This window comes from Mchenga conophoros, linkage group LG3 (assembly GCF_057382185.1).
Source record: "Mchenga conophoros isolate Kocher_MC1m ecotype Shallow Benthic linkage group LG3, M_conophoros_male_GT1.1, whole genome shotgun sequence".
NCBI classification, from domain to species: domain Eukaryota; kingdom Metazoa; phylum Chordata; class Actinopteri; order Cichliformes; family Cichlidae; genus Mchenga; species Mchenga conophoros.
The window spans coordinates 19,387,494-19,414,214 of NC_140528.1; the positions used below are offsets into that span (position 1 = coordinate 19,387,494).

At 42.1% G+C, this 26,721-nt stretch overlaps 2 protein-coding genes across 3 annotated transcripts in view; both read right to left on the reverse strand.

The window, feature by feature from the left end:
* LOC146577568 (NLR family CARD domain-containing protein 3-like) overlaps positions 1 to 26,721 on the reverse strand; it is a 94,984-nt gene that overhangs the window by 58,680 nt on the left and 9,583 nt on the right. The gene's annotated exons all lie outside the window — the stretch shown is intronic.
* LOC146577572 (ribonuclease inhibitor-like) lies at positions 15,473 to 24,179 on the reverse strand (the record flags this gene model as incomplete). The annotated part of the gene is made up of 4 exons (XM_085269736.1): positions 15,473 to 15,961; positions 16,637 to 16,813; positions 19,184 to 19,360; positions 24,013 to 24,179. Coding segments are annotated over 4 exons (531 nt in total), but the record flags the coding sequence as incomplete, so codon positions are not given.

Here is a 26,721-nt window from a genome sequence, read left to right on the forward strand (position 1 = left end):
CATTATTCATCTATGTATTACTTTTATGTATTAGTCATCTATTTGTTGTAATCATCTATCCTTGCAGTTGTTTATTACACAAAATAAATTATATTATCACACTTCTGGCCATATAGCGCTGATATTCACTGCACATGCCCATATTAACCTTAACCAGAGGGTTTAAAAAAACAAGCCAGTGTTTACATACCATATCTGCTTCTGCCGTGGCCTGGTGGACAAAAACTTGGTTAAGGGTTCCCCGAGCTTTCACGCCCCTCATGTTCTTCATGTGCCCACCACTAGAAGCATGCCTATGGAAAAAGTGCGCCGGCACACAGTGCAGTGCGCTTTAAAGGTGTTATCGTGCACTTTCCCAGCCAGGCGTTTTCCTTTTCCCATTCCTCCCTGTACTTTTTTTATTTCTCTGAGGGGAACAAACATTGCTCGCTCGTGAGCGTGTCACCACAGCCGCTCACACTGCTCATGCACAAATACGTAAACGTTGGTGAAAAAGACGGAGCAGACCTTCCTAAAGGCCGTTATAACCTTGCACTGCCAGTGGTGAGCTGCACCAGCTGTGGCCTAATGTGGTCCCCCTCAGTTAAGGACTTCCAGGGTGGTGGATATTGGCCTGGCACCTTAAATTTCTGCACCCTGTTTTCAATGGATGTCTTTCAGTCTTTCTATGACATTAAGAAGCTGCAGCAGGGATGTCACTTAAGGCCTTTGTCAAAGTGCTGGATGAACGAACAGCCCATTTTGGAAGGGTGAGTTTCTAAATTTGTCAAGTTTAAGGAAATTGTGCAAATCAATGTTTACGATGACTGTCCGTGAATATTCTGTTGTTTGTCCTCTACTTAAAAGACTGGCCGAATATCAGCTGATGCCTTCAGCAAAAGTTTCTTGGAGTGGAGTGCTGTAAAGTTTGAGGTGGACAGGATGTGCAAGGAGCCATGCTTTAGCTGCCCTGCCTGCACTCCAGACATGCTCGCCGTCTCAGTTGATGGAAACTGCAAGCTTTATCGCTTTCAATCAAATGCAAGGTACGTTATGCATTGTGTACATAAATCAAATATGGATTTGTACAAAAATTGTATTTTGATGTTTCTTTTCAAACAACTGTCACCGTGTTCGTTCAGCACTTCAGAGCAGGGGAACTTTGAAGGTGTCTTCATTGAGAAAGATGAGGAAGTTGCTGAGTTTGTGAAATACATCCAGAGACACACAAATGATGTAAGATACACATATATATCAGTGCTGTCAGCGTTAATCTTGTTAAAATGACGTTAACGCCATAACCATATACTCATACGTGTGTGTGTGTGGATACATATTTGGATGGGTGGATATTTATTTTGTTTTTCTCTTGGTGTTGTCGTATTTACTTGACTTTATCTTAATGTGTACTTCATTTTGAGTAGCTCACACTTGGATGTGCGAGGTATACTGCAGCTTGTAGGCTTGGATACGTTTAAGACATTTTGTTATAAGGTTGAATGAATTCAGCAGTCATGTATTGTGACCTCCTTTCTATAGATCAAATGGGGAGGTGCGTTTCAGGATGGGGCCGGTTCTACAGTTGGAGAAGAGGTGGAGCAAGTAAACAGTTTCCTGTCTAGGGCGGCCATCACAACGAAGTACATGTCTAAAGCAGGTGTGTGTCTGTGTGTGAGATTCCACTCAGTCTCCTGCTCATTCATTCTTATTTGTATACTAACTGAAATGCAGGGCGAACAGACATGCTGAGCCTCCTGGCTTTGGGCTGGAACAAAAGGAAAGTGGAACAACTGGGCCGCACTTTGAGCCAGAGATATCTAAAGGTCATTTTTTCAACACCCATTTTAATGTGTGTGGTAATGGGGGGGAAACACCAGTACTCTAAAAATGTCCATATGAATGACATTTATTAATGTATTCTTAGATCATAAGGATCCTTAGAGAACAAGTGGAGAGCCTGAATGCGAGCAGAAATGAGCTGGGTGTGGATGACGAAACACTGCAGCAATGGGCTGAAGGTGAGTCTCAATATAATGCACTCGTGTATAACAACAGGACCCACCATGGCCTCATTAAAGAACTTAGAGTTAAGATCTTTCTGACAGTGTCAACAAACAATGAAAAATAAGCTTGTAAAAGCAGAATTGATGGCAGAGTTGTTGCGTTTGATCAAATTGGATTGGACCTGGGTTGAAGTGATGTCGTACTAGTTGGTTTTATAAAGCTGAACACCAACATACTTGTTATCTCATGATAATGCAGCACATGAAGGCTCCAGATGTCTTATAATGAATATCATCAAGTCAGTGATTACAGAGTCCACTGTAGTTTGGTGACTGTTACTCATCCTGTGTTCTGATTAATATTCCTCTCACTTAGAAACGGATCAAACTGATGGCAGCCTTGGAGCGTTGCAGGCACGAGTAGAGCAGCTTGTCGTCATCATCAGAGTGCGAACACAAAGTCTTTACAGACAAAATGGTGTCACAGTTTCTTTGAAACGGACCGTTTGATGCTCAGTTTGTACAGCTTGTACAGCTACTTTGTAAACAGAATAAAATCAGATCCAGGTTTGTTTAAGCTGGATGTGATTTGTTCTAGCAAACGAATTGATGAGTGTAGATTAAAATGTAAATATATGCATTATGTGAAGGTGTTCCTTTTTATGATTATTTACAGATAGCAACAAGAGGCGACACAGAATTCACAAGGTCATCTTAGATGAGAAGAAACGCTTGGCGGCTGCTGTTGACGACTACAACAAGGAAACAAGCAACAAAGCAAATCGTATCCAGTGATGCCCTCATGCAGAGCGACGTTTGGCCCTGGCAGAGCACAAGTGAACGTAAGCTCTTGATTTCTAAATATCCTTTTTAAACAAACTCCCAGTATCTGAGCAGCAGTTGAATGTTTTGTTCTTGAATCATAATATGCTGCTATGTTTTCCCATCTGATGTTGTTAAACTGCAGCTGCTGCTGACCTCAGGACAAAGAGAAAGGTCTTTGAGAAGGTGATGGCTGTGAGGCGCCTGAGAGAGGAGGAGATGATCCTTTGCAGGGAGATGCAGCATCACTGGACAGTGTTGCAAATGCGATCTGTGGTGTTGGGGACAATCTCCTCAGACTGTAAGCACATCTTTTATTTATTTATACATTTGGTGATGAATTGATTGAAAATAATAGCAGATGCTAAAGTCTTACTGGATCTTTTACCTATATTTGGGTTGCTAGCTAGCACTGCCTTCTCCCTTAAAAAAAGTTTAATTACATGATCCTAACTCCTTGTGTTTATGAGGTGAGTTTTTTTGTCTGTTTGTTTGTTTTACTTATATTTAATAGTTTTGTTGTTTTTACAGCCTCCCTTGTTGGCATGTCGGAGGATGCACAGAAAGGACTCCATAGCCTGGTTTAAAAACAAAGTGAACTGAAAGCTGAAACGCTCAAAGTAAAGGACGTGTACAAGAGAATCCTCAGCCACCAACCACTCCTGGAAATGGACTCGGAGGAGGAGGAGGACGTTCCAGACGATGAGAGTGATTTGAGCACTTCTGATGAAGACTGATTGTGTCATCATTGATGTTATGTTTGCTAGAATAAAAAGTTAATCACATCTGTTTAATGTGATTTTTATAATGTCTGTTTCAGAAATTGCTTATCAACAGACATTTTACATGTTGAGAAGAAAAATGTAATTCCCTTGGTGCAGTTGTTTACCCTGAATCATTCTTTCCCATCTAATTTAATGACTCGTGTACATGTTCAGATACAATAACATAATTGAATTCATGGGATGCTTTCTGGGCTGCTCAAATTACCACAAAATGTAAAAGCACCAGGCAGCACACTCACAAGGACATGTTTTGTTCAGTGTTTTGTTGAAGAAATCAACAAGTACAACTGAGATGTTTGCTGTAGTGGTGTGTTTGTTAAGAAGCATGCCAGCACACTGGTGAACTGACAGTCCCAGAATGCACCCGAGCCAGTGACTCGCCCCAGAACAAATGACATTAATTATCTAGAAAGACAACCGTGATCAAAGACTAAGTAGGAAACAAAAGATAAGGAAAGGTACTGTGGGGTAGGAAAGAAAGGCCAGAGCTGTGCAAAATGACCTCCAGCAGGCCACAAATATGCACGTCTGTTCAAACGGTCAGATACTGACTCCATGAGGGTGGTATGAGGGCTCGACGTCCACAGGTGGGGGTTGTGCTTACAGCCCAACACCGTGCAGGATGTTTGGCATTTGCCAGAGAACACCAAGCTTGGCAACTTTGCCACTGGCGCCCTGTGCTCTTCACAGATGAAAGCAAGTTCACACTAAGTACTTGTGACAGAGTCTGGAGACATATTGGAGAACCTTCTGCTGCCTGAAACATCCACCAGCATGATGGTTGGGCAGTGGGTGACTAATGGTGTGGGTGGCATTTCTTTGGGGGACCGCACAGCCCCCCGTGTGCTCGGCAGAGGTAGCCTGACTGCCATTAGGTGCTGAAATTAGATCCTCAGACCCCTTGTGAGACTAAATGCTGGTGCGGGTGGCCCCGGGTTCCTCCTAATGCAAGACAGCGCTAGACCTCATGTGGCTGGAGTGTGTCAGCAGTTCCTGCAAGACGAAGGCATTGATGCTGTGGACTGGCCCGCCCATTCCCCAGATCTGAATCCATTTGAGAACATCTGGGACATCACGTCTCACTCCATCCACCAACTGCACCACAGACTGTCCAGGAGTTGGCAGATGCTTTAGTCCTGGAGTCTGGGAGGAGATCCATCAGGAGACCATCTGCCACTTCATCAGGAGCATGCCCAGGTGTTGTAGTGAGGTCATACAGGCATGTGGAGGCCACACAGACTACAGAGCCTCATTTTGACGTGTTTGAAGGACATTACATCAAACCAGATGAATGATTCTGTATTGCACTGATCAAGGAACCAACCCAATAGGAGCTAAAGGCATCCTCTTCACATTACTTAACATAGTGAGTTTATACTATGTTTAATGTGCATTTTCTTCATCAGTCTAGAACATAACATGTTAGCGCTCCCTGGTTCTTTTTGGAGACAGATCCTGAGACAGCAGGCAGCTTTGGAGAACTCATGCCAGCTGTGGTCATTAAGGAAAACTTTGATTTAATATTGATTCCATGACAACTATCCTCAGGCACATATTCCTGGATATATACAATGACACGAGTAGACACTAACCCCCAGCAGTCTGGTCCTATGACAGCATAACTAAGGGCTGACCTGAACCAGCCCCAACTATAAGCTCTATAAAGAAGTAAAGTCTTATGCCAACTCTTAAAAGTCTTGACCATGTCCACCTCCAAAACTCATAATGGACTTTGGAGGTGGACAGCTATCAAGCTCCTCACAGAGGAGCAGCTTGACAGCTAACAGCTCCCAATTTAGTTTAGTCCAAATACATGAATTCAAATTGAGGTGATAACTATTTATCAACAGTATGAATGTCTGTTCCCGTCCAACAAAGTTGTTACTACATACCATGTTGAGCAGGGCTTCCACTTGACTTTAACTTCTTCTTTTTCCTGAAAAACATGATATAAACAAACAATTAATTCAGAAAGACATGCAGGTTGCATACAAAAAGGAGCCTACAAACATTTGTGTACTGTTGAATGGCTCAATATATTATACAGTTAGTTTACAAAAATATAAGAACCACTACAATGCTTGTACTGCCAGCATCGAGTGCATGTCAGCAAAGCAACACTGCTTACATTGTGGCTCACAAGCTCCACTCCTTTTCATCAAAACCAAAATTTTATCTACATTCTGTTTTTTACACTTTAAATCCCAGTTAGGTTAAATATTACCAGTAGCTTTTCAGATAAAACAGTAATAAAGTCCTAATGGTTTCATAAATCTTCATATTTTTTTTCATATAAGCATCGGGGACAAGGCTGTCTTGCAACTGTTGAGGTCACTAGTGTGCGCCCTATTTCTTCCAGGATCACTCTTCATTTGTAGGTTTTAGTGGACTCCTACTACTGTGAAGTGGTTTTCATGGGACAGGGGCTTGTATTCCAAGATCTGGGAGATTGTAGAAATGAGCTGTGATGCCCTTCTTGCCATCTTTCCAGAAATATCAGTGATCTGGAAGCTGTTAGGCTGACTTACAGCAGCAGCACTTTCTGCACCTGCAGAAACTCCAGGACACATTTACTAACAGTGTTTGTTGCTGTGTGTGCTGCAGCTGCAGCTTTGAATTTTTTTTGAGAGCTAATATTTTGGCTATGGTGTCTTGTTATGAAATGTACAAGAGTAAGAGTGTTAGCATGTGTGTCAAAGCTACGTTTGACTGGGAAACTCAAAGCTCAATAACCTGTATCAACAACAATTCACTGCAGCCTGTGTAATATTTGATGCATCATAATTTATTCCAGTCTATCTTGCAAATACATGTTTGCGTTGCAATGTCATGCACAACACACACAACTATTAGAGCCTTAAGATCAAACCTGCGTCATTCTTTTGGTCCACTGCAGTGTAGCAGTCAAACAAGGAGAAGTGAAGTGGCCCCAAATGGCCAGGATAGAGATCAGAGGGTTAATGCGTAAAATGCATAAAAATATTATTGATTACAGGATAATACATTAATGTTAATATCAACAATAAGCTTTTTACTCTGAAGTTACAAGTATAAACAATGCTGTTACATTTACACTTACATTTTTTACTATAAGTATGGAAACAAGTGAACAGCATTTTATAATAAGTTTAACTGGAATTCTGTACACTGAAAAACAAACAACAGATAAAAAACACAAACAAACAGCCAGTGCCTTCATCTGTCCATTAAATGTCAAACATCGCTTTGACCTGTAGTCTCTGCTCGTCAGCACATGCTTTTAAAAAGAGCTCCATGTCCTCTGCAAACTGAAAAACAAAGAGGAAGAAGTCCCTCTACACAAAAACACTGTGGATGACAGGCCAGGCAAACATCTATTGACCTGTTTGAATGCCTCCTCATCATGTGAGCCTTGAAGTTTTTTTGTAAGAAGACTAAGACCACAGTGAGGACGTTTCATTTTCATGGACTTTCCACAAGCCCCAGTTTCATTTAGCACAGAGGGTGGAGCACATGAATGTTCTACCCAAGATTCAGGAAATGGTTTAGATGCTGGAGACGAGACATGGAGAGGGAGACGAGGCTCCACGGAGAGTTCAGTGGGGAGCAGTCCTGAATGCTGACATGACAATAATTGCCTTGCCATATCCCCACGCTGTATGACTGTCATGTTACAGAAGGGCAGTGAAAGTGCACCGGCACATCATTTTGTCTGTAAGAGAGAAAAAAAGAAAAAACATGTAATTTAAATGTAGTTGTATAGAATGCAGTCAGTTTATCTAACAATCAGATTGTACATATTAACAAAAATATCCAAGCCGTCCTCAATAATGAAAGCAAAATGGTGTGGATCACAAGAGCTGTCAGGAAATGTGGTGAACAGGAAAAATATTTAATGAAAACACTTTTTTCTCTCGCTGATGAATGAACTGAACTGTACAATGTGAAAAATAACTTTTAAGTCAACAAAGACCTGCAGAGGTGCTGAAAAGAAGTGCATATTTATGACTTTAACTATGAGGTATATTTAATACCAACATACCTTTGAAAGGCAAAGCATTTTGAATGTGTCCATTTATATGCTGCTCAATCTTTGCCCTGACAGCAGGGCTGAGAGTGGGGCACAGAGGGCAGTGAAACAGCCAACACGTGGTGCATTCCTGCAATTCTGGCCTGGAGGCAGAACTCCAATTTGATATTTGCATCTAAAACAGAGAGAAAAACAGATAAACACCATATACACATTTAAGTTCAGGTTTTAGCAGAAATAACACGTTACAGTTAGCATGTAAGAGATTTGGGAGAAAATTCTTTACAAAAACATAATTTACAAGAAACTTTTATTTGTGACATACGTATCTATTGACATATAAAAGACAATTGAACAAAGGCTAACTAACATCTGGGCAATAAAACAGAATAAATAGAGAATATTAGTATTTATACATATATAAAACTCTCTGTGACGACCTTTACAATGTTTTTGCAGGTGGAATGAGAGATATGAATAAAGTGCAATATGCAGTAAATGGAACAATGTGCATTGATGTTACAGATCGTGACATGCCGCCCTCTGCTGGACAGATATCGAGTTGTCCCTGAGTCCTTCTGATCCTCAGCACTTTCTATCAGGAGACAACGCACCCAGGTCCCATCTGACGTTGTTCACTTGATGTTCTGAAGCCCAGTACGGACCTTAACACGGGCTCCATGTGGACACATTAGATTAACTGTTTTCTAAGACCAGTTTCTTGAATTACATGACGGTGTGATTTTTATTTTGTGCTTTTAGTGCAGAGAGAGTCTCTGTGGAGGTTGGATGTTCTCCCCGTGTTTGTGTGGGTCCTCTCAGGGGACTCTGGCTTCCTCCCACAGTTCACACACATTCAGGTAGTGGGGTTAGGTTAACTGGTGAATAAGTGTGAGCGTGAACGGTGGTCTGTCTCCTCACCCTGTGTTAGCTGGGATCCACTCCAGCTCGTACATGCCCGTCAGGCACCGTCCTCATACCTGTTCTGGTAAATCCAGTCCTGGAAGACACAGCTCACCTGGAATCTGTGTTCATGTTATAAAATGTTACATTTCATTAGAAGTTGGTTGTATTCCAGTTTTATGTTGCAGTTTTCACTTTTGAAAGGGAAGGTTAGTCCAGCTCAGTCAGATGCTGAATGCTCTCTTTCAGTACGTTGTTGTATTAAACGATGACTCAGCAGACGACACATTGTAGCCATGTTAAAAATCATGCAACAGACCCTTGGTCACGATGTCGTTGTGGGGATGTCTAAAGGCTGGGTTCCTTCTAAAAACCGTAACAAGTGTTTATGGCGCTCCTTGTGATGCTGGGTCAAAGTTCAGCCTCTGAAGACCTCGACGTGTTTGAAGTTATCCACAGGCTGCGAGGTCCACTTCAAAGGTGTTCTATGTTAGATGTTGGTCAGGTTAATCAAAATGGAAACTGTTGAGTTTACACATTAACCAACATGGTCCAGCACTAAACATCGTAAAGCCTTTAGTTTTTGGAGAGAGGATGCTGCCATCAAATTCAAAATGGGCTAATATTTTTCTTTAAATGTTTCATTTTCTCACTTTGTTTAAAATACTGGTTTATAGGATTTGCAAATGATTGCATTCTGTTCTTAATCATATTTAACACAGCGGATCAAACGTGGGGAAGTGGGTGTTATATTCAGATTGTGGGATACATTTAGGAAATGTAAAACTTTTGATGTTAATGTTGTTTATTTGCAGGCAGTGGCGGTCCTAGCCTGTTTGGCACCCTGGGCGAACAATCCCTCTGCCCCCCCCCCCCCCCCCCCCCCCCCCACACGCACACACACACAGACACAAATCCTTACACACATTAACATAAAGCTGCTGCACACACACACACACACACACACACAGAGAGAGAGAGTATGCATTGTATGCAGACGGCTACCAAACAGCCATCATAATTCGTCATACAATGAGAACAGGACAAATCAACAATTGACAAGGACTAATTAATATTTAAATCTGTAACATAATGTATTGTTTGGAGTTTAGTCTGTTACTGTTTGTTTTTTTACCATTTCTTCTTGGAGCAACTGTAACCCACATAATTTCTGACTCACTCTGATTCTGATAGTTTCAGGATGACCTGCCATTATCCAATCACACATCTGCTTACCTGCATCTTTTGCTCGTTTCTCCTCCTCTTCTTTTCTATTTTTTCTAAGTTGAGCACCATGATGGTTTTGAACTTTTCTTGTCCATCTTCCATTGGTTTTAATTTTGCACTCCAGTATGAACACAAATCCCCCAACACAAGGATCACCACAACATGATCTAATAGACCTACACCTTAGTTCACAGATTCACTTCATCTAGGGTGCATTTCTGAGATTTCACACAACCCAGGATTCAAATCATGAATACATAATGGACTTGGATTTACAACATTATAAATGAAATGTGCTCTTTTTGGAAGCAGCAGGGGCCCCCTCCCCTCAAACTGTAAATTTAAATTGTTATTGATCCTTTACCCCTGGTCCTAAAGTGTATATTTATTTTCTTACTCTTCTTATTGTTTGTTTACTTGCACTGCTGTAACTGGAGCCTCGTCATCTCATATCTCTGTATACTGGACTGTCTGTAGCGGAGATGACAATAAAGTTTACTTTGACTTTGGCAGCGAGCAGGCGCACCGAGGGCTCTCGCGCTCACTTTCGTGTATAGAATTTCGAAAAAACATTGGTGCAAATTATAAGTCTGTATCATGATGCGTGGTGTTTTTGTGTTTGTTGGTTTGTTTTTATTTTTCTTTATTTTGTGAGTTGGTTATTAGATGCTGCTCCAGCCGGTCAGACTCATCTGGCTAACCTAACAGCAGTCCTGGCCAGGCTAGAAAAATATGGATTGAGAGCAAACAAAAACAAATGTGAGTTCTTCAAGGATGCCATTGAGTATTGTGGACACAAGATCGACAGACATGGGCTCCACAAAACCGAGGACAAAGTTGAAGCAGTCCTGAAGGCACCAGACACTAAAAATGTGAGTCAGCTACGTTCATTCTTGGGCTTAATTAATTATTACCACAAGTTTCTACCAAACCTTTCAACAGTCCTGCACCCGCTGAACTCTCTGCTGCAACAAAATGTCAAATGGAAATGGACAAAAAACTATGAAGAGGCATTTAATTTAGTTAAGTTAAGCAGCTCATTACATCAGAGGAGGTTCTGACACACTTTGACCCCAATCTACCACTTCGCCTCGCCTGTGATGCCTCACCATATGGCATTGGTGCCGTGCTATCTCACAAAATGCCTGATAGATCCGAACGACTACTTGCCTTTGCCTCAAGGTCCCTAAATGCAGCCGAGCACAACTATACGCAGATAGACAGAGAAACACTCAGTCTAGTGTGGGGAGTGAAGAAGTTTAATCAGTATTTATATGGACGACACTTCACCCTGATCACAGACCACCGACCGCTGGTGTCCATCTTTAACCCTCAGAAAGGTATTCCAACCATGGCTGCGGCACGCTTGCTTGGGCTTTGTTCCTGGGTGCACACACCTACACCATTGAGTTCAAAGGGACAAAGCTACATGGAAATGCAGATGGACTTTCACGTCTTCCACACATGCAACCCACCGAAGAAATGACTGCTCCAGCTACTGTGTTTCATGTTACACAAATGGAACCCCTACCTGTCACAAGTGCTCAGGTGAAAAGAGAAACGAGCCAAAACACAATCTTGTCAAACGATCTTACTGTGAATGGTTGGCCGTCCTGTAGTGACACTCAGTTCTCTGCGTACTCCACCCACAAAGACCAACTATCCGTTTGCCAAGGATGTGTCATGTGGGGAACTCGTGTCATCTGCCACCCAAACTACGTACAAAGGTACTGGACTCACTGCACGATGGACATTTGGGTGTTAAGATGAAAGGTCTTGCTAGAAGCTATGTTTGGTGGCCAGGCACTGATTGTGAAATGGAGAATATGGCTAAATCCTGCATTGTTTGCCAGCAGACGCTGCGCCAGCCTCAAACAGCACCTGTACACGCGTGGGAGTGGCCATCTGCTCCATGGCAACGCATTCATATAGACTATGCTGGCCCATTTATGGACTAAATGTTCCTGGTTGTGGTTGATGCCCACTCAAAGTGGCCAGAAATCTTCCCCGTAAAGCAAGCAACAGCTGCCAGCACGATCAATAGTCTTTGGTCACCGTTTGCACGCACAGGTCCGCCACAACAGCTCGTAAGTGACAATGGTCATCAGTTTACTGGAGAGGAGTTCCAGTGTTTCCTTGGGAGTAACGGCATACGACATATCACTTCAGCTCCCCATCTTCCTGCAACAAAGCTGAACCAGCCAGTCGCACAGAGGGGAAACCGCTACAACAGAAAATTGACAATTTTTTTACTGTCTTACCACTCATGCAACAACTGGACACACACCTGCAATGCTCTTCATGGGATGAGATCTGAGATCACATCTAGATTTGCTGAAACCAGACATTCGCAAGGATGTCCAAGATAAACAGTCTTCCATGGTGGAAGCAACAAGAAACAAAACCAGGTTCTTCAATGTTGGACAAAGAGTTCTCGCCAGAGACTACAGAGACCCAAGTAAGAAAAGGCATTCTGGCACGATTCGTTCACGGACCGGACCGCTGATATACACCATAAATGTTGGAGTCAACTTAGTCTGGTGTAGACATGTTGATCAGATTCTAGATGCAGAATGTCACGTGGTTCCAGAGCAACCTGAGAGGACACATCTACACCTCAAGATTCAGAAGAGTTTGCCCTCGCTTCACCACCTGAGGTTCAGGGTTTACGTGAAACCACCAATGTTCAAACACCTGAACTTTCCACACAGAGCACTATGGACTCTGACCAAACAGGCAGACGTTACCCTGAGAGAAATCCCAGAGCACCTCAGAGACTGAACTTATAGGTTTCCAGTTCATTTTGTAAGGAAAGCAGTTAAAATGTTTAAGAGGAAACAACCTACCTCTATGTTGTAAATCACTGAGTAGGTGTCATATTTCAGTTTAAGTACAATCTTATGCTTATGCATAAGCTTATGCTAGACGAGTCCAGAAGTACAGAAACCTTGTGTACAGCGTTGGAGATGAAGTTCTTCTCTTGAACACGAAACGTGGAAGGAAGGGAGGAAGACTTGATCCAGATTTTTCAGGACCCTACACCATTCAAGACATCGCTGGCAAATGTGTGAGATTAAAAAAACACGGAAGGAGCAACTTTAAGAAATCACTACAGCATTGACCATATCAAGCCGTACAGAAGAAGCCACCATGTAAATATCAGTGACAATTAAAAATACCCAACTCGCAGTCAGACGGTGAACAGCAGCACAGACCTGAAGATGCCTCCCTGCCATCCTACTGCTAACCCTCAGTGCCAGCAAAGTCCAGAGGATTCATTATGCACCCAAAACGGCTGACACAAGGAGTTTAATTGTGTTCCAGGACCAGAAACGCGTGAACAAGAACTTCCCTCCCGGAAACAAAGCTTAGAAAATGAAGGTGACATAGTGAACAACTCTTTTTGACCAGTTGGTCATTTGTTGCCAGTTTGGCGTTGCAACTTAATTGACTGTTGCATGACTTTGTTTGCATTTTGAAGTCTTCAACTCATATTGGATATAAAGAAACATGCAACGTGCACTGAGCTTGTGGAAGTCTGGAAATGGATCTGCCTGTCAGTAATTTTCTCTTTTGCCCACCCGCTGTACCTTTCCTATTTCTCTGCGTGTAAATGCATGCCTATTGTATTGACTTTTTTCCTGTTGTGGCCCGTTGGCCTTTACCAAGCTTATCCACTAGAAATCTCATGCATGCCTGAGCTAACTTATCATATTTTTCTTTTAGTAAAGAGGCTATGGCGTGCAAAGGATACTGGGCGCTTGGAGGCAGCTGTTGGACCATACAAGTTATTGGATTCCTCTTTTCGAACACTGCAGGGGTCACGGTGGTTTCTGATGAGGTAAGAAAACTTATCATTATTGAGTCTGATTTCGAGGTTCTGCTCCTTCTGAAGCATTTGCAGTGCAGAGACCATTAATAGTTTAAAATGTGCGGGTAGGTTGGGGGGGGGGGTTATATTGCAAAACTCTGATAAGGTTTTACCCATTCACTTCAATAGGAAAAAATGTTATCAACCACAACACAGATGTTGTGACATCTGTGACATCATAATACCCAGTTTCAGTATATGCAGAAAGAACCTTTATCAGCAATTCTATTCCTTTAGATGTTTTTGTGTACAGCACTCAAGCAGTTACTTCAAAAATTGTTGCTGTTGTTGTATAAACTCAGATTTTTCAAAACAGGTCATTGATGCATATCTGCACCGTGTTATTGACAGACGAAAGGTAAGTAAGAAATGTCATTTACCTACTAATTTTGAAATTAAAAAAAAACACTATTTACTGTTCTATAACATTTTTGTATACTTGTGCAGAATGCTGCACACCTGCTCTGTTCAGTAGTTGCAAGCTCGTTGTTTTCTGGGCAGTTCAGATGCCTCAACTGGTATGTTGAAAGCTCAGAAGTGGTCCAAACAGTTGACTCCTTTCTGTTGCTGAGGAAAGAGTTCGGTTCCTTTAAAGAAGACTATATTTGAAAACACCCTGAGACGCATGGTACCTAAGTAAATCCAAATTACTCTGCACTTCCAATCCCACAGATGAAGTTCCCAGTTGAAGACGTGGCTGTGCCCTGTGAACTTTGGTACACACTGGATTCTTGTGGTATGTGTTCATTTTGTTATTAATTTGCATAATTTGTTGTGAAGCAGTTTCTTGCACAAAGTGTTATTTTTAAATAAGTTTTCAGTGGCACAAACAATTGTAATTTTTAATTTAACTTTTTCTTTAGATTGTCAACATTTCTGCACAGAAAATACTGCTCATAGACCCCATGGGAATGAAGGTGTTTATGACAGGAAAATTCTGCGCAACTGGAGGTATGTATGATACTGAGGTGTTATTCTTAGATTAAAAAAAAAAAAAATCTTGTTTCATTACAAACACTTTTGTTCAACTAGGAATTTTCTGAGGATGAGAGGGCATGAAGACACCATGGAGTGGCAGTTACAGACTATGCAACACAACAAGCGACAGGATTCCAGCAGTTGTGGAGTTTTACTGTTAAAGGTAACCCGTATTCAAATGATTCAGTTTCTTGTTAGCTAGAATTAAGACTTTAAGTGAATTTAAGTGAAGTGAAAGTTATTTCGGTCAACAACAACAAAGATGATCATTTTACATAGAAGTACTTAATCATACAGTAACTGAAAAAGGAATAGGCTGAAGCCTTGTGGCTTATAATTATCCTATCCTTTACCTAATTAAGACTTTACATTCTAATTATGATCAATCTCACAGTTTGCAGAAAACTACCTTGATTTTGGAGAGGTCAGTGAGGTGTCAACCACTACAGAGCCAGTTGTGCTGGAGCGAATGCAGATAGCTTGCACCCTACTTGAAAATCGAGGTAAGTCCAGTAAAGTCCTTATCACGTTAGTGCGTACTTCCAATTTAAATAGTGCTTTTCAAACAGCACAGTACAAATAGTGCTCTTCAAACACTTTCAGATAAGACCCTTCTCAAAGTCTAATTTAGACTAATTTTCCAGGAAGTATATTTGGAAAAAATGTACTATTATTTTTTAATTATTCAATAAATAATGTTTGATTAAAACCTAACTATGATTGTGTTTCAGGGAACGCTGAGGACTACTGCATTGTTTGCTCCATGTTAGATGCTAACGCTGACCGCAGCATGATTGAAATGGTAAAACAAAACAAAACAAAAGAAACACATAAGTCTTAGTATCATTACTTGCCAATCATAATTAAAATGTTGAGTAATAGTATTCACCAAACAGAATATGAGCCATTTATTTTTCCTTTCCAGGTGCAGTATGAATCTTGCCAAAGATGGGCACATTTTGCATGTGAAAAATATAAAGAGAGCAACCAAGAATATAAATGCCAAAAATGTAGCCAGAGTCAGACAGAGACTGTGCAGAGACTGTAGAAGGACAGAGCAGCAGCAGAGCAGTCCAGATACACTGATGATCCTCTGTCAGATCCAGAGGGACACACAGGGATGATGCTGGACTCTACATTGTGTCTGACAGTGGAGCTGTTCTCAGAGCAGTTCACTCTGCAGCACTGACAGTCATCTGCACTTCTTCTCATTCCTCTGTCAGTCACTGCTGGATGAAGCTCTCCTCTCCACCTCCCAGTAACATGGCCCAGTCAGAGCGTCTCTACACACAAGCTGCTGCTGCTTCAACCTCTCTGGATCATCAGGACACAGCTCCTCCTCTCTCAGCACACACACCGTCCTGTTTACCATCATCACCTCCACCTGCAGAGAGAAGAAGGAAGAGCAGAGGAGATAAACGAGTGTTTCCAGAGACTCTTCATCAGCTGTCAGTCAGTGATGCAGCACATCCAGTATAAAGAGCAGCAGGGACTTCAGTGCTGGGACTGTACTAGGACTCATTGTTGCTTCACTTTTTCTAATCTTTGGATTTTTATTGAAGTTGATGAAGATGTTTTTCCCTCCTAGTTTGAGTTTGGACTTTCATTCATTAGAAGAACCTTGGTGTGTCCACTCTGAGCTCTGTAGGAACCCCAACAACAAGCCCAACAATCCAGATGGACGGTTCCAGCTGTTAACTGGAGGAATTCCATCCAAACATCTGCTCTCACTAAATTCTTCCTCACCTACAGACTGTGTTCTTCACTGCTTTAAACTTGGAAACGAATGCAGTCATTGGTCTGCGTGCTGCTTTGTTCAGAGAGCTGATTGGCTGTTGACAGCGTTTGATCAGAGCGTGTCAGCCGTTACCATGGTGACCATAAAGGTCAGAAACAGGAAGTGTTTGTGTCCAATCCTGAAGCCTGTCACCATTCTCCTCTCACAGCTTCACTGAGAAGCTGCAGCTTTACAGGAAACACTGGATCTTTGTTTCATACTGACTGTGTTTAGTACAATACTGCTGACAGCACCACCCACTCACTCCATCACTCTACTTACACCAGAGTCTGCAGTCTGTAGTCTGGACTCTGCTGAAGATCAGACAGCTGCTTCACTCCTGAATCCTGCAGGTTGTCGTTGTATCTCAGGTCCAGCTCTCTCAGATGGGAGGGGTTGGACTTCAGTGCTGCTGCCAGATAATCACAGCTGATCTTTGACAAACCACAGTCCCTCAATCTGTATAAAGAATGAAAGATGTAAGTTTATTAGACAAAGTGTGAGCTTGAAATCATTCAGTGTTTCATCATCTGTTCAGAGCTGAAGAAGGTTCAGAATGTAGAAGTTTAGAAAATGGAAACTCCAAACAGCTGAAGCCAACAGGAAGCAGCTTCAAACAGGAAACTGTGCAGAGTTTCAGACTATATGTCCTGATGCAGCCAGTTGGATTTTGGAGATTTGAATCTCTGTTCTGTGACTAAGTCCTTGAATCATTTCTTCCAGTTGGTCCAACAAGACAGACTAAGTATTGGACATGTGTTGTGGCTCCATTAGGGGAGCTTCTAAATGTGATGTGATGGCCCCTCTGGGTCTGTCAGGTCACAGCACTGAAGAGAGCTCAAACTGGGCACACAGTTGTTCCAGTCTGGACCAAAGACTCTATACTGGGACTGAGGGACTGCTTTGACTGCACCCACTGGGACTTTTTAAAGGCTCATGTTCTCACTTAGATCATCGATTTTTACTTACATTTCTTTCTGGGAAAAATGGGGATTACTTTGGAAACAGGAAGTATTTTCCCCAATAAGCAGCCCTGGATTAGTAAATCACTCCAACATGTTCTCAGGCAGAAGAAGCTGTCTTGTTATGAGGGAGAGAAGAAAAAGATTGAGGCACAGAAACTTGTTGAAAGAGAGATAAAGCAGCTAAAATCAGGTGTAAAAGTAAAGCAGAGGATGAGCTGAATAAAGGACACTCAAGGCTGGCTTGGAAAGGAATGAAGTCCATGGTGGGGATGCAGAACAAGGAGCAAAGATGAATGTGATGCTGAATCAGCAGAAGACTTGGACTCATTTGATTCCAGCTTTGATATCATTGATTTCAATGAAGAGCTTTGTGATTGTAGCAAAGGGCTGGTAGCTCTGAGAGTCCCACTGATGAGGTGTTTGTGTGGAAATCTCTTAGTGGGACCAAAGAGAGAAAAAGCCCTGGTCCTGATGCTGTGGGAGGGAAATGATTGAAGTGTGCTGTGAGGAACTGACTGGGAGGTTTTCACACATTTTCCAGTCCTCCTTGGAACAACAGGAAGTTCCCAGCACATGGAAACAAAGGTTAAGTGTCCTATGGCACTCAGTGATGATGGTGCTGTGGCCCCACCACCTCCACCTCTTTGTAAAGGAACTAACTGTCATCTGAAGCTTCAAATGGAACTAAGACTTCCTCCACTAGGTGGCAGTGTCTGATGAGAAAGTGTTAGTGGAGCTGGCCTGGAGTCAGAAACAGGAAGATGCAGGATTTGGACTGAAATGGGGAAACGTGGTTCGCACTAGTGCCTTAAAGCAAGAAGGTTGTAGGTTGAAGCTTGTTGGCCTTTCTGTGGAGGTTGGATGTTCTCCCACAGTCCAATGAAATGCTGCTTAGGTTCATTGGTGCTTCTAAATTGGCTGTAGGTGTGGATGTGAGAGAGTGCTTCTCTGTCTCTCTCTGTTGGCCCTGTGATGGACTGCTCACCTGTGCAGGTGGACCACGCCTCTTGCCCTATGACAGCTAGGGCACAGGCTGCAGCCCTGTGAGCCTAAGCTGAATAAACAGTTAGCAAAAATGATCCATAGATGGCCTGAAATCCCCCAGTTAGCAGTTTGGTAGATAGCTATGACATGCTAATCCCATCCAGCAGCTGTATTCTACCTGTAAGCTGATCCCTGCTGAGCCAAAGCACTTTTTCATATACAAATTACAACCTTTAATAGAAACCTATTGGTCAGCATCTTATTAGCCTGCTGTTAGCTTCATTCCACAGAAAACTGAGAGAAACTAACAGAGTTGATAAAGAATAAAGAGAAATGTGCTGATTTAAAGCCTTTGAAGTGCTTCGGATGATCTCTGTCCACTTCTGTCCACTCATTCATTCATGTAAGCTTTCTAATGCAGCTTTGATCTTCACAGTCTGCTTCATGAAACTCATTCTAACCCTGAATGTCAGAGTGTTCCTCCTTCTCTTTCCCATCATTCATGCTGGCAGTGGAGGAGATTTGGATGTTGGACTGTGTTTTGGATGATGTGTGTATGTTTGTGTTGGACTGCTGTCTGTAAAGCAAACGCACATTTTGCTTTGGATTTCAGTGTCAGACAGACTTTAAGGTGGAATGAAGAGTTGGAGAGTTTCACAGTGAATTATCCAGTGGAGGATTTTTCTTCTTCTTTGAAGGTTTGAAATGTGAACATTGTTCTGCTGCAGTCAATGGACTAAACCAGAGAAGAAGAAAACAGACTTTACCATGAAGATCCTCAGTGTGGATCAGTATAATATCAGCCTGATGTCTGCAGTTTAGTGTCAGCACAACTTTCACATCATATTCATCTCAGCACAACTAAAACATGCTGACTGACCTCAGAGTTTCAAGTCCACATCCTGGACTCTCCAGGAAACCACACAGATGCTTCACTCCTGAATCCTGCAGCTTGTTGTTGTAGCTCAGGTCCAGCTCTCTCTGATGGGAGGGGTTGGACTTCAGTGCTGCTGCCAGATAATCACAGCTGATCTCTGACAAACCACAGCGACTCAATCTGTATAAAGAATGAAAGATGTAAGTTTATTAGACAAAGTGTGAGCTTGAAATCATTCAGTGTTTCATCATCTGTTCAGAGCTGAAGAAGGTTCAGAATGTAGAAGTTTAGAAAATGGAAACTCCAAACAGCTGACAGAGTTCATACGCCTTTGTCAGGGTCAAATTCAAGCAAGACCATGTGAAAATTAAAACACATCATCCTAGGTGAACTTAAACACCTTTGTTCCCCTTTTGTTAAGACATAGAAAAGTACACCACACAAAAATACTGCAAAAGGAAACGGTCGCCTTATATACATAGTGTATAAACTCAAAATGCACATTTCACTTCAAATTAAGATTAAGGCTTTGAACAGATCACATAGTTCAGTTCAACATATAAGACTTTAAGAATGCACAAGCATCTACTTAAAATCTATTTAATTTATCATCCATGATATTATTTTGTACAATTCCAATGTATTTTGTTCATCTCCCTTAAATAAACAGGCAGTATGAAATATTCATATACAAACACATATAAATGTGTGTACTGTCTCAGTGGCTGATAGTACCCCACAGGCCTCAGTGTGAGCTTGAAGACATTTATAATGTTTAAGTAGTTTAATGTGCAGGTGCTGACGATAAACACATTTTGAATGAAAGCCGGGGAACTTTGGTAGCACAGAAACAAGTGGCTATTCTTTGTGACTATATGGATCACTCACAATACCATTATTTCACACAAAGGCACCAAATTAATACTCAAAAAAGCTGCAGCAATACACACAAATATAAACAGTACTTGGTGACAACTTTGCTTTTAGCCTTTAACCCTTCTTGACTACTTTTGATGTGGCCTCTATATTTTACCTTTAAAAACAGTTCATCTTGCCAATCTGTTATTTTCTCATTTTGACCAACTGTATCAGCACAATTTATCTAAATTCAGACAAAATTTAAAATACACGTAGAAAGTGATATTTTGACTGTAAAAACCACACACATGTTTAACGAATCATCTTCATAACTTGAAATGCAAATAGAGATTGTACACTTTTAAAAATACGCACACGTTTTGCAAACAACAAAGTTATATGGTACTATTTACCAAAAAATGCAGCCAAGGCTCAGACGTTTTTCATATAATCATTTCAAACTATTTACAGAACAATCAGGTGTCAAACAATAGTTTGTGTCACTCTAACACATATGAGAACAGCACAGGGATAAACCTGCAGGTCTGACAGCAGGTGTGTCACTCAGCGTTTACACTGCAATCTGCCTTTGTTGGCTTTAAGGCAGCAACTGTGACGATCACTAGTAGAACTGACACACAAAACAAAACAACAGCTACACACTAAATACACAAGACAACAAACTAACTTGAGACCAAACACGGTAAACGTCACAAATCTCTCACGTATCAAAACTCTCTCTCTCTTTCGCTCACTCGCTCTCTCTTGCCGGTCACTCCTAAAACTTCCCCCTTTTGCTAAACAACCAAATGTCATGTTTCCATATCATTTTTGATTGGTCGACATGGTACATTTTGCCACCTATAGGGCTTTGGAGCCTGATGTCACGGGAGATGGGCCATGCCCCCTTCCGCCATGACAGTAGGCCAGCCAAAGGATACCATTTCAGCTATGGATCGTACGTGTTGTGTTGTCGGTTGTAGAGCAGGGCGATATGGCCAAAAATATTTATCACGATATATATTTGAAAATTTGTGATAACGATATAACCGACGATATAATTGATGCGAGACAAAATACAACTCCACAACATTACTAGCGCAAAAAGACAACCTTCCATTTATTTTCACTTAAACAAGAAGCTGGTTTTTATGTACATTAAAGCTTTATAAAAAGGTAACAGTGCAAATGCAAATTCCTTGCTGAAAGTTTAACCAAAAGGCATTTCCAGTAGAAATGGGCTGACATATCCTGAGCATAACCATATATAATATCCACTGAAGTTAAAAAGAGGTGCTTTGCAACATTAAGCTGCAGTGTGCAGTACGCATTTTTCGGACCATAAGGTGCACGGGATTATAAGGCACATTAAGCGAAACAAAGCAGTCAGATAAATCAAACTTTATTAAACTCATTCTTCTTGCTTCCTCCACTTCTGTACCATTGATTCATTAATGTTGAATTCTCTGGCAGCTTCTCTATTCCCATGTTGTTGCAGTATATTAATGACTAACCTCGTATTGTGGATGGATTATCTCAGTTGTTCTCCTGACTGAAGTTTGGTCCGTTTACAGCACCCTGCCATGTGATTGCATTTGTCTCTAACCATGAAGAACCTTCACGTTAACTTTTATAAGTGGAAAAGTGTTAGTGTTCGTCCTCCAGCTTCACTGTTTATGTTATGCTAACATAGCTGTGTCGCTAGCGATCACGTAGCACATCATTATATACCAGCTAGCCCAACTTCAGTAACCCTATAAACGTCACTGCTGTTTAGTTTCCTGTCTTCATTTATGTTGGAAGTGATAGCAGAGCTGTACGTTAGATTTTTTTCAGAAATCTCTCAGTCAGAACATGCTATATCATGCTTAGGTAACTAGCGAAACTAGCGAGCTAACTTCCGCTAGCTTCCTGCTAACTTCTAACTCCGTTAAATGTAATAACTTTTGTTTTCATGGATGCCTGGAAGTTAAACTTTATAGTTACACCTGGTAAAGCAGCAATGCTGATCGTTTTATTAAAGATGAAAGAATTTAGACAGTTTTTAACTCTAAGTGATGCTGCAGTGTTGTTTGACCTGAAGTATACGGAGTTTAGGACCCAGATTACTCCCAGATTTAAGAGCATCTTAGTCCGACAAATATGACAATAACAACGGCCGCTTGCATGTTCTGCAAAAAAATGTGCTTTGTTGTGTATCTGACGGACAAACACCAAACCAGTTCCACATCACGGAAGTTGCACCATTTTTACAAACCAATTCTGGTTCATCTGTTTCACTCAACAATCGGCCATGTGCGTATGAAAACAAAGGCACTGCGCATGCGCGTTTTACTCCCATTCTATCGCGATATTTCATTTTCCTATCGTTGCCTAACATTATACCGGTATTACCGTGAACGGTATAATATGGCCCAGCCCTAGTCGGTTGCAACGTTAGATCACACGATCGTGAAGGCAAGAAGCTGGATAATGGGCTCTCTTTTCATCGTTTTCCGTCCTGGAGGCAACGTGAGGGATCCCATGTATCCGATATTACTAAACAAAGACGTCAGGCTTGGATTGCAGCGGTGAGACGAGCGGATATCGAGTTCTCTGCAATCCCCAGCTTTTTGTTGGTTTGCTCACAGCATTTTCTTTCCGGTGAGTTCTAAATTAATTCATATCACTCTTGAAAGGCTTTTAGTGTTATTTTCAACGTGCTGAGGTCATAGATAATGAGATAAAACATGCTAATGTGTGATGCTGCAGAACCACATCATGTCGACTGAGTAGCTTATGATTTGGCATTATTGCAGGCAAACCAGCATATGAAATGGATGTAACAAATCCAGACTGGGAACCAACACTGCACATGGGGCATGACGACATACCTGTATCAGACTCGGACCGGCACTCAAGGCGTACGCAACGGAAGCGAAAAAGAGCACCCATCGGAGGTAAACACCCCCCCCCCCCCCCCCCCCCCCCCCCCTCTAAAAACATACTAAATTGCTATCACTGTACACTAATCCGCACATAACTTCCAGATGAATCACACACCTGTCATTGGAATATTGGTGTACATTTACCTTATGTCTAATTTTATCTTACAGGCTTTCGTTATGCAGCTGCAGAGTCTGAAGGTGTGCCCCGTGCAGAAGTGATTGATGAAGATCTGACAGAAGACCAACAGCAAAATCACAATGTCATGGAGGCAGTGGACAGCAGTTGTGTTGGACAAGTGGAGGTTGAGGTACCAGCTGCAAATGTGGATATACTGAAGAAATGTAAACCTTTTAAAATGATGACAGATTACAAACTCTCAGCTGTGTCTGTAATCAAACCTCTGTAACTTTGCTTCACTTCAGCAGCATCAGCTCATGTTCACATGTTGATTCATGGTTTGCTTCAGTTTTTGATGGACTGCAGAATATTTTGAAGGTTATCTGCTATAAAAAGCCAGAACAGGAAAATCTGCTTCATGTGTTTCTGTTTGATCCTCAGTGACTTTGACACAAAGGCCTCTGCTGTGATGATCACACCTCTGATCAAGTCTCACAGTGTCAGCTTTGTTTTTATACATATGGATATGTGCTGATAAATGATCAGAGTTATAATATTTCCCACTGTCTGCTGTGTGCCGTGACCTTTGACCTGCTAAAGACAGTCAGCTGTGGATTATTCATTGTTGTGTCTGATACTTAGAACTGTGAGGAAGAACACTACACAGTTAATCAGGGTCCCCTCTCTCTGAATCAGGGAAGGTGGGCAGGCCACGTGTGGGCCGCGGGCCATACGTTGAGTCTCACTGTTTGAAATGTGAACATTGTTCTGCTGCAGTCAATGGACTAAACCAGAGAAGAAGAAAACAGACTTTACCATGAAGATCCTCAGTGTGGATCAGTATAATATCAGCCTGATGTCTGCAGTTTAGTGTCAGCACAACTTTCACATCATATTCATCTCAGCACAACTAAAACATGCTGACTGACCTCAGAGTTTCAAGTCCACATCCTGGACTCTCCAGGAAACCACACAGATGCTTCACTCCTGAATCCAGCAGCTTGTTGTTGGAGCTCAGGTGCAGCTCTCTCAGATGGGAGGGGTTGGACTTCAGTGCTGCTGCCAGATAATCACAGCTGATCTCTGACAAACCACAGCCCCACAATCTGTATAAAGAATGAAAGATGTAAGTTTATTAGACAAAGTGTGAGCTTGAAATCATTCAGTGTTTCATCATCTGTTCAGAGCTGAAGAAGGTTCAGAATGTAGAAGTTTAGAAAATGGAAACTCCAAACAGCTGAAGCCAACAGGAAGCAGCTTCAAACAAACACAACAAGAGAAAAAACTCTGAATGTTTCACATTAAAGTCGTACATTTCTCATAAAAACAGGACAAAGACTTGAAAAAGTCGTGTTTTTCCTTCCAGGAACCACAAGGCTTCACTTTTAAAGGTGAAGTGTGAAAGAAATGGACATATTTGAAGTCCAACACCTTTTTCCAGTCACATTATTAAAACAGACAAACTACAAGCTCATTTTCATTCCAACAAGTCATCTTCTGACCTGGACTAACAACACTGGTCTCTATGTGCAGCTGGCTGTGAGACCAGTGCTCAGGGAGCGTCTACAAAGTGCAACACTGAAAGAACATCACACACTAGCTTTGTCCCAAAACGTCGGCTGCATCCTTCGGAGGACCCGGTATTCGTGGTCTACGTGGGCCGGGTCCTTCAAAGACCGAAAAGGCTGGAAGTGCGAGGCTGTGAAATGGGACGGTCGAGCCTTCAGATTTGCGTCACCGCTGTGTCGGTGGAGTTTAATAACCTCGGCCGTCTGCTCCTTGCTATCTAAAATATAACAGGACACTGGCGTAAATTCTCGACCCTCTCACACTTCTGTTTAATCAGTTTCCTGTTTAACGTTTATTCAGCTGTGTGAAAATCCCGGAGGAACTTTGATCTCAGCCAAACCGATTTACTCCGGAACAAATAAAACACAGAAAAAAGGCAAACAATTACATTTTTAAGTTATCCGAGTGACTTATATATCGTGTTTCACCTGAGTAGCGAAAGAGCGGGGTCTGAAAACGATGAAGCCGGGCGTCCGCTGCTCTCGCCGGCTGGAGTGACCATTGAACCCCCCGGCTTGCTAGCGAGCGGGTGGGGAACAGACGTCTCCGAAAACGTCTGCACACTTTTGCAAATATGCGATGTCTTGATAAACCAAGCAGATATTTGAAGTTTACACAGCTACTTTCTCGCCTGAAAATATGTTAAAAGTTTATTTTGTGACCCAGAAAGATTAATAAGAGTAATTTGAAAACTTAGTAGCAGCCGCCATTGTTGGCAGCTGAAATTTGGCTGGGCCGCGCTATGAATTCTGGGATATGGTGGGCCACGAAGGACACACCCGACGAATCCTTCAAATTCGGGGAAATGAAGGACGCATTTGTCGGGCACATTTGAAGGAGTCGACAAATACGGACAGCCTTCATCGCCTGGCTGTGACGTAATCGGCCTTCAAATGCAGCCTCTGGAGGATGCAGCCGACGTTTTGGGACACAGCTACTAATTTGCTTCCATCATCCAACCTGAAGAGGAAACAGAGACGGCTCCCCTTCAAAGTAAAAGCTGCTCCTTTTGGACACAGTATCAAAGAAAGTCTACAGTATAACATAGAAAAGACAGAACAAAGTTTTGGTTGTTTTTAAATTGTGCAGAAATGAAACTACACTAAGCTCAATTATGTGACAGACATTTCATCCCATGTCAGTTTGGCCTCATCCTGGGCCGGATTATCCAGCACACACTCTGACCACAGGCCCAGGGGCCACGCACAGCTTGGCTCCATCCAAGAGACAGCAAACAAACCAACACAATAATAAAAGCACCATGTGATCTTCTTACATCTTCAAGACAAACATAGTAAAAACATGAGCATATTTGTTTCCTGATAAAATGATGTGACAGGTAGAACAGAGTAAAGTGGTGGTGTTACAGCCTTTCTCCCCTCTGCTGCCGAGGCTGTTAGTCTCTCCCAAACTCAGCTACAGGACTTCCAAATGAATGAAAGCAGCAGAAGTGGCTTTACAAAGGAAAGAGGAAGAGGAGAAGAAGAGGAGAGGGAGGCCACCCTGACCATCACTCCAGCTGAAAACATCACACTTCCATTAAAGTTGGTGAGAAAATGTTGAGCAGGATGAGCTGCTGGCTAATCTGGAGGCTGTAGCAGCAGCTCACAGTCACAGTGGGTTTCCACTCATGAAAAAGCTCTGGCTGCTTCATTTCTCATCTCATATCAGAGACTTTAATGCTTCACTGAAGCTGTACTGTGATGCTTCCATATCCCAGTGAGGCCTCCATAATGATTTCAGCTGTTCTGTACACACACTGTGTGCCCTGTATGGCTCAAAGTCTCTGCAGCCTGTTTTTATCTGCTATCATCAGATCTTCATCATCCTCATTCACATCCCTCACACACTCTACAGCCTCATCAGCACCGACTTCATCTTCACTGACTGATGGAGCACAACATGAACCTGTGGAGGCTGAAACACTGTCCTGTCAAACATCTCCCCGTCACCACTCCACTTCTGTCAGCCTTTAAATGAACCCTGCTCAAGTCTGTCACTTCTGTTTGGAGCTAAAAGGAAAAACTGTTGTTCAGTCGTTTGGAAAGACAACATTTCTGAAAGCACTC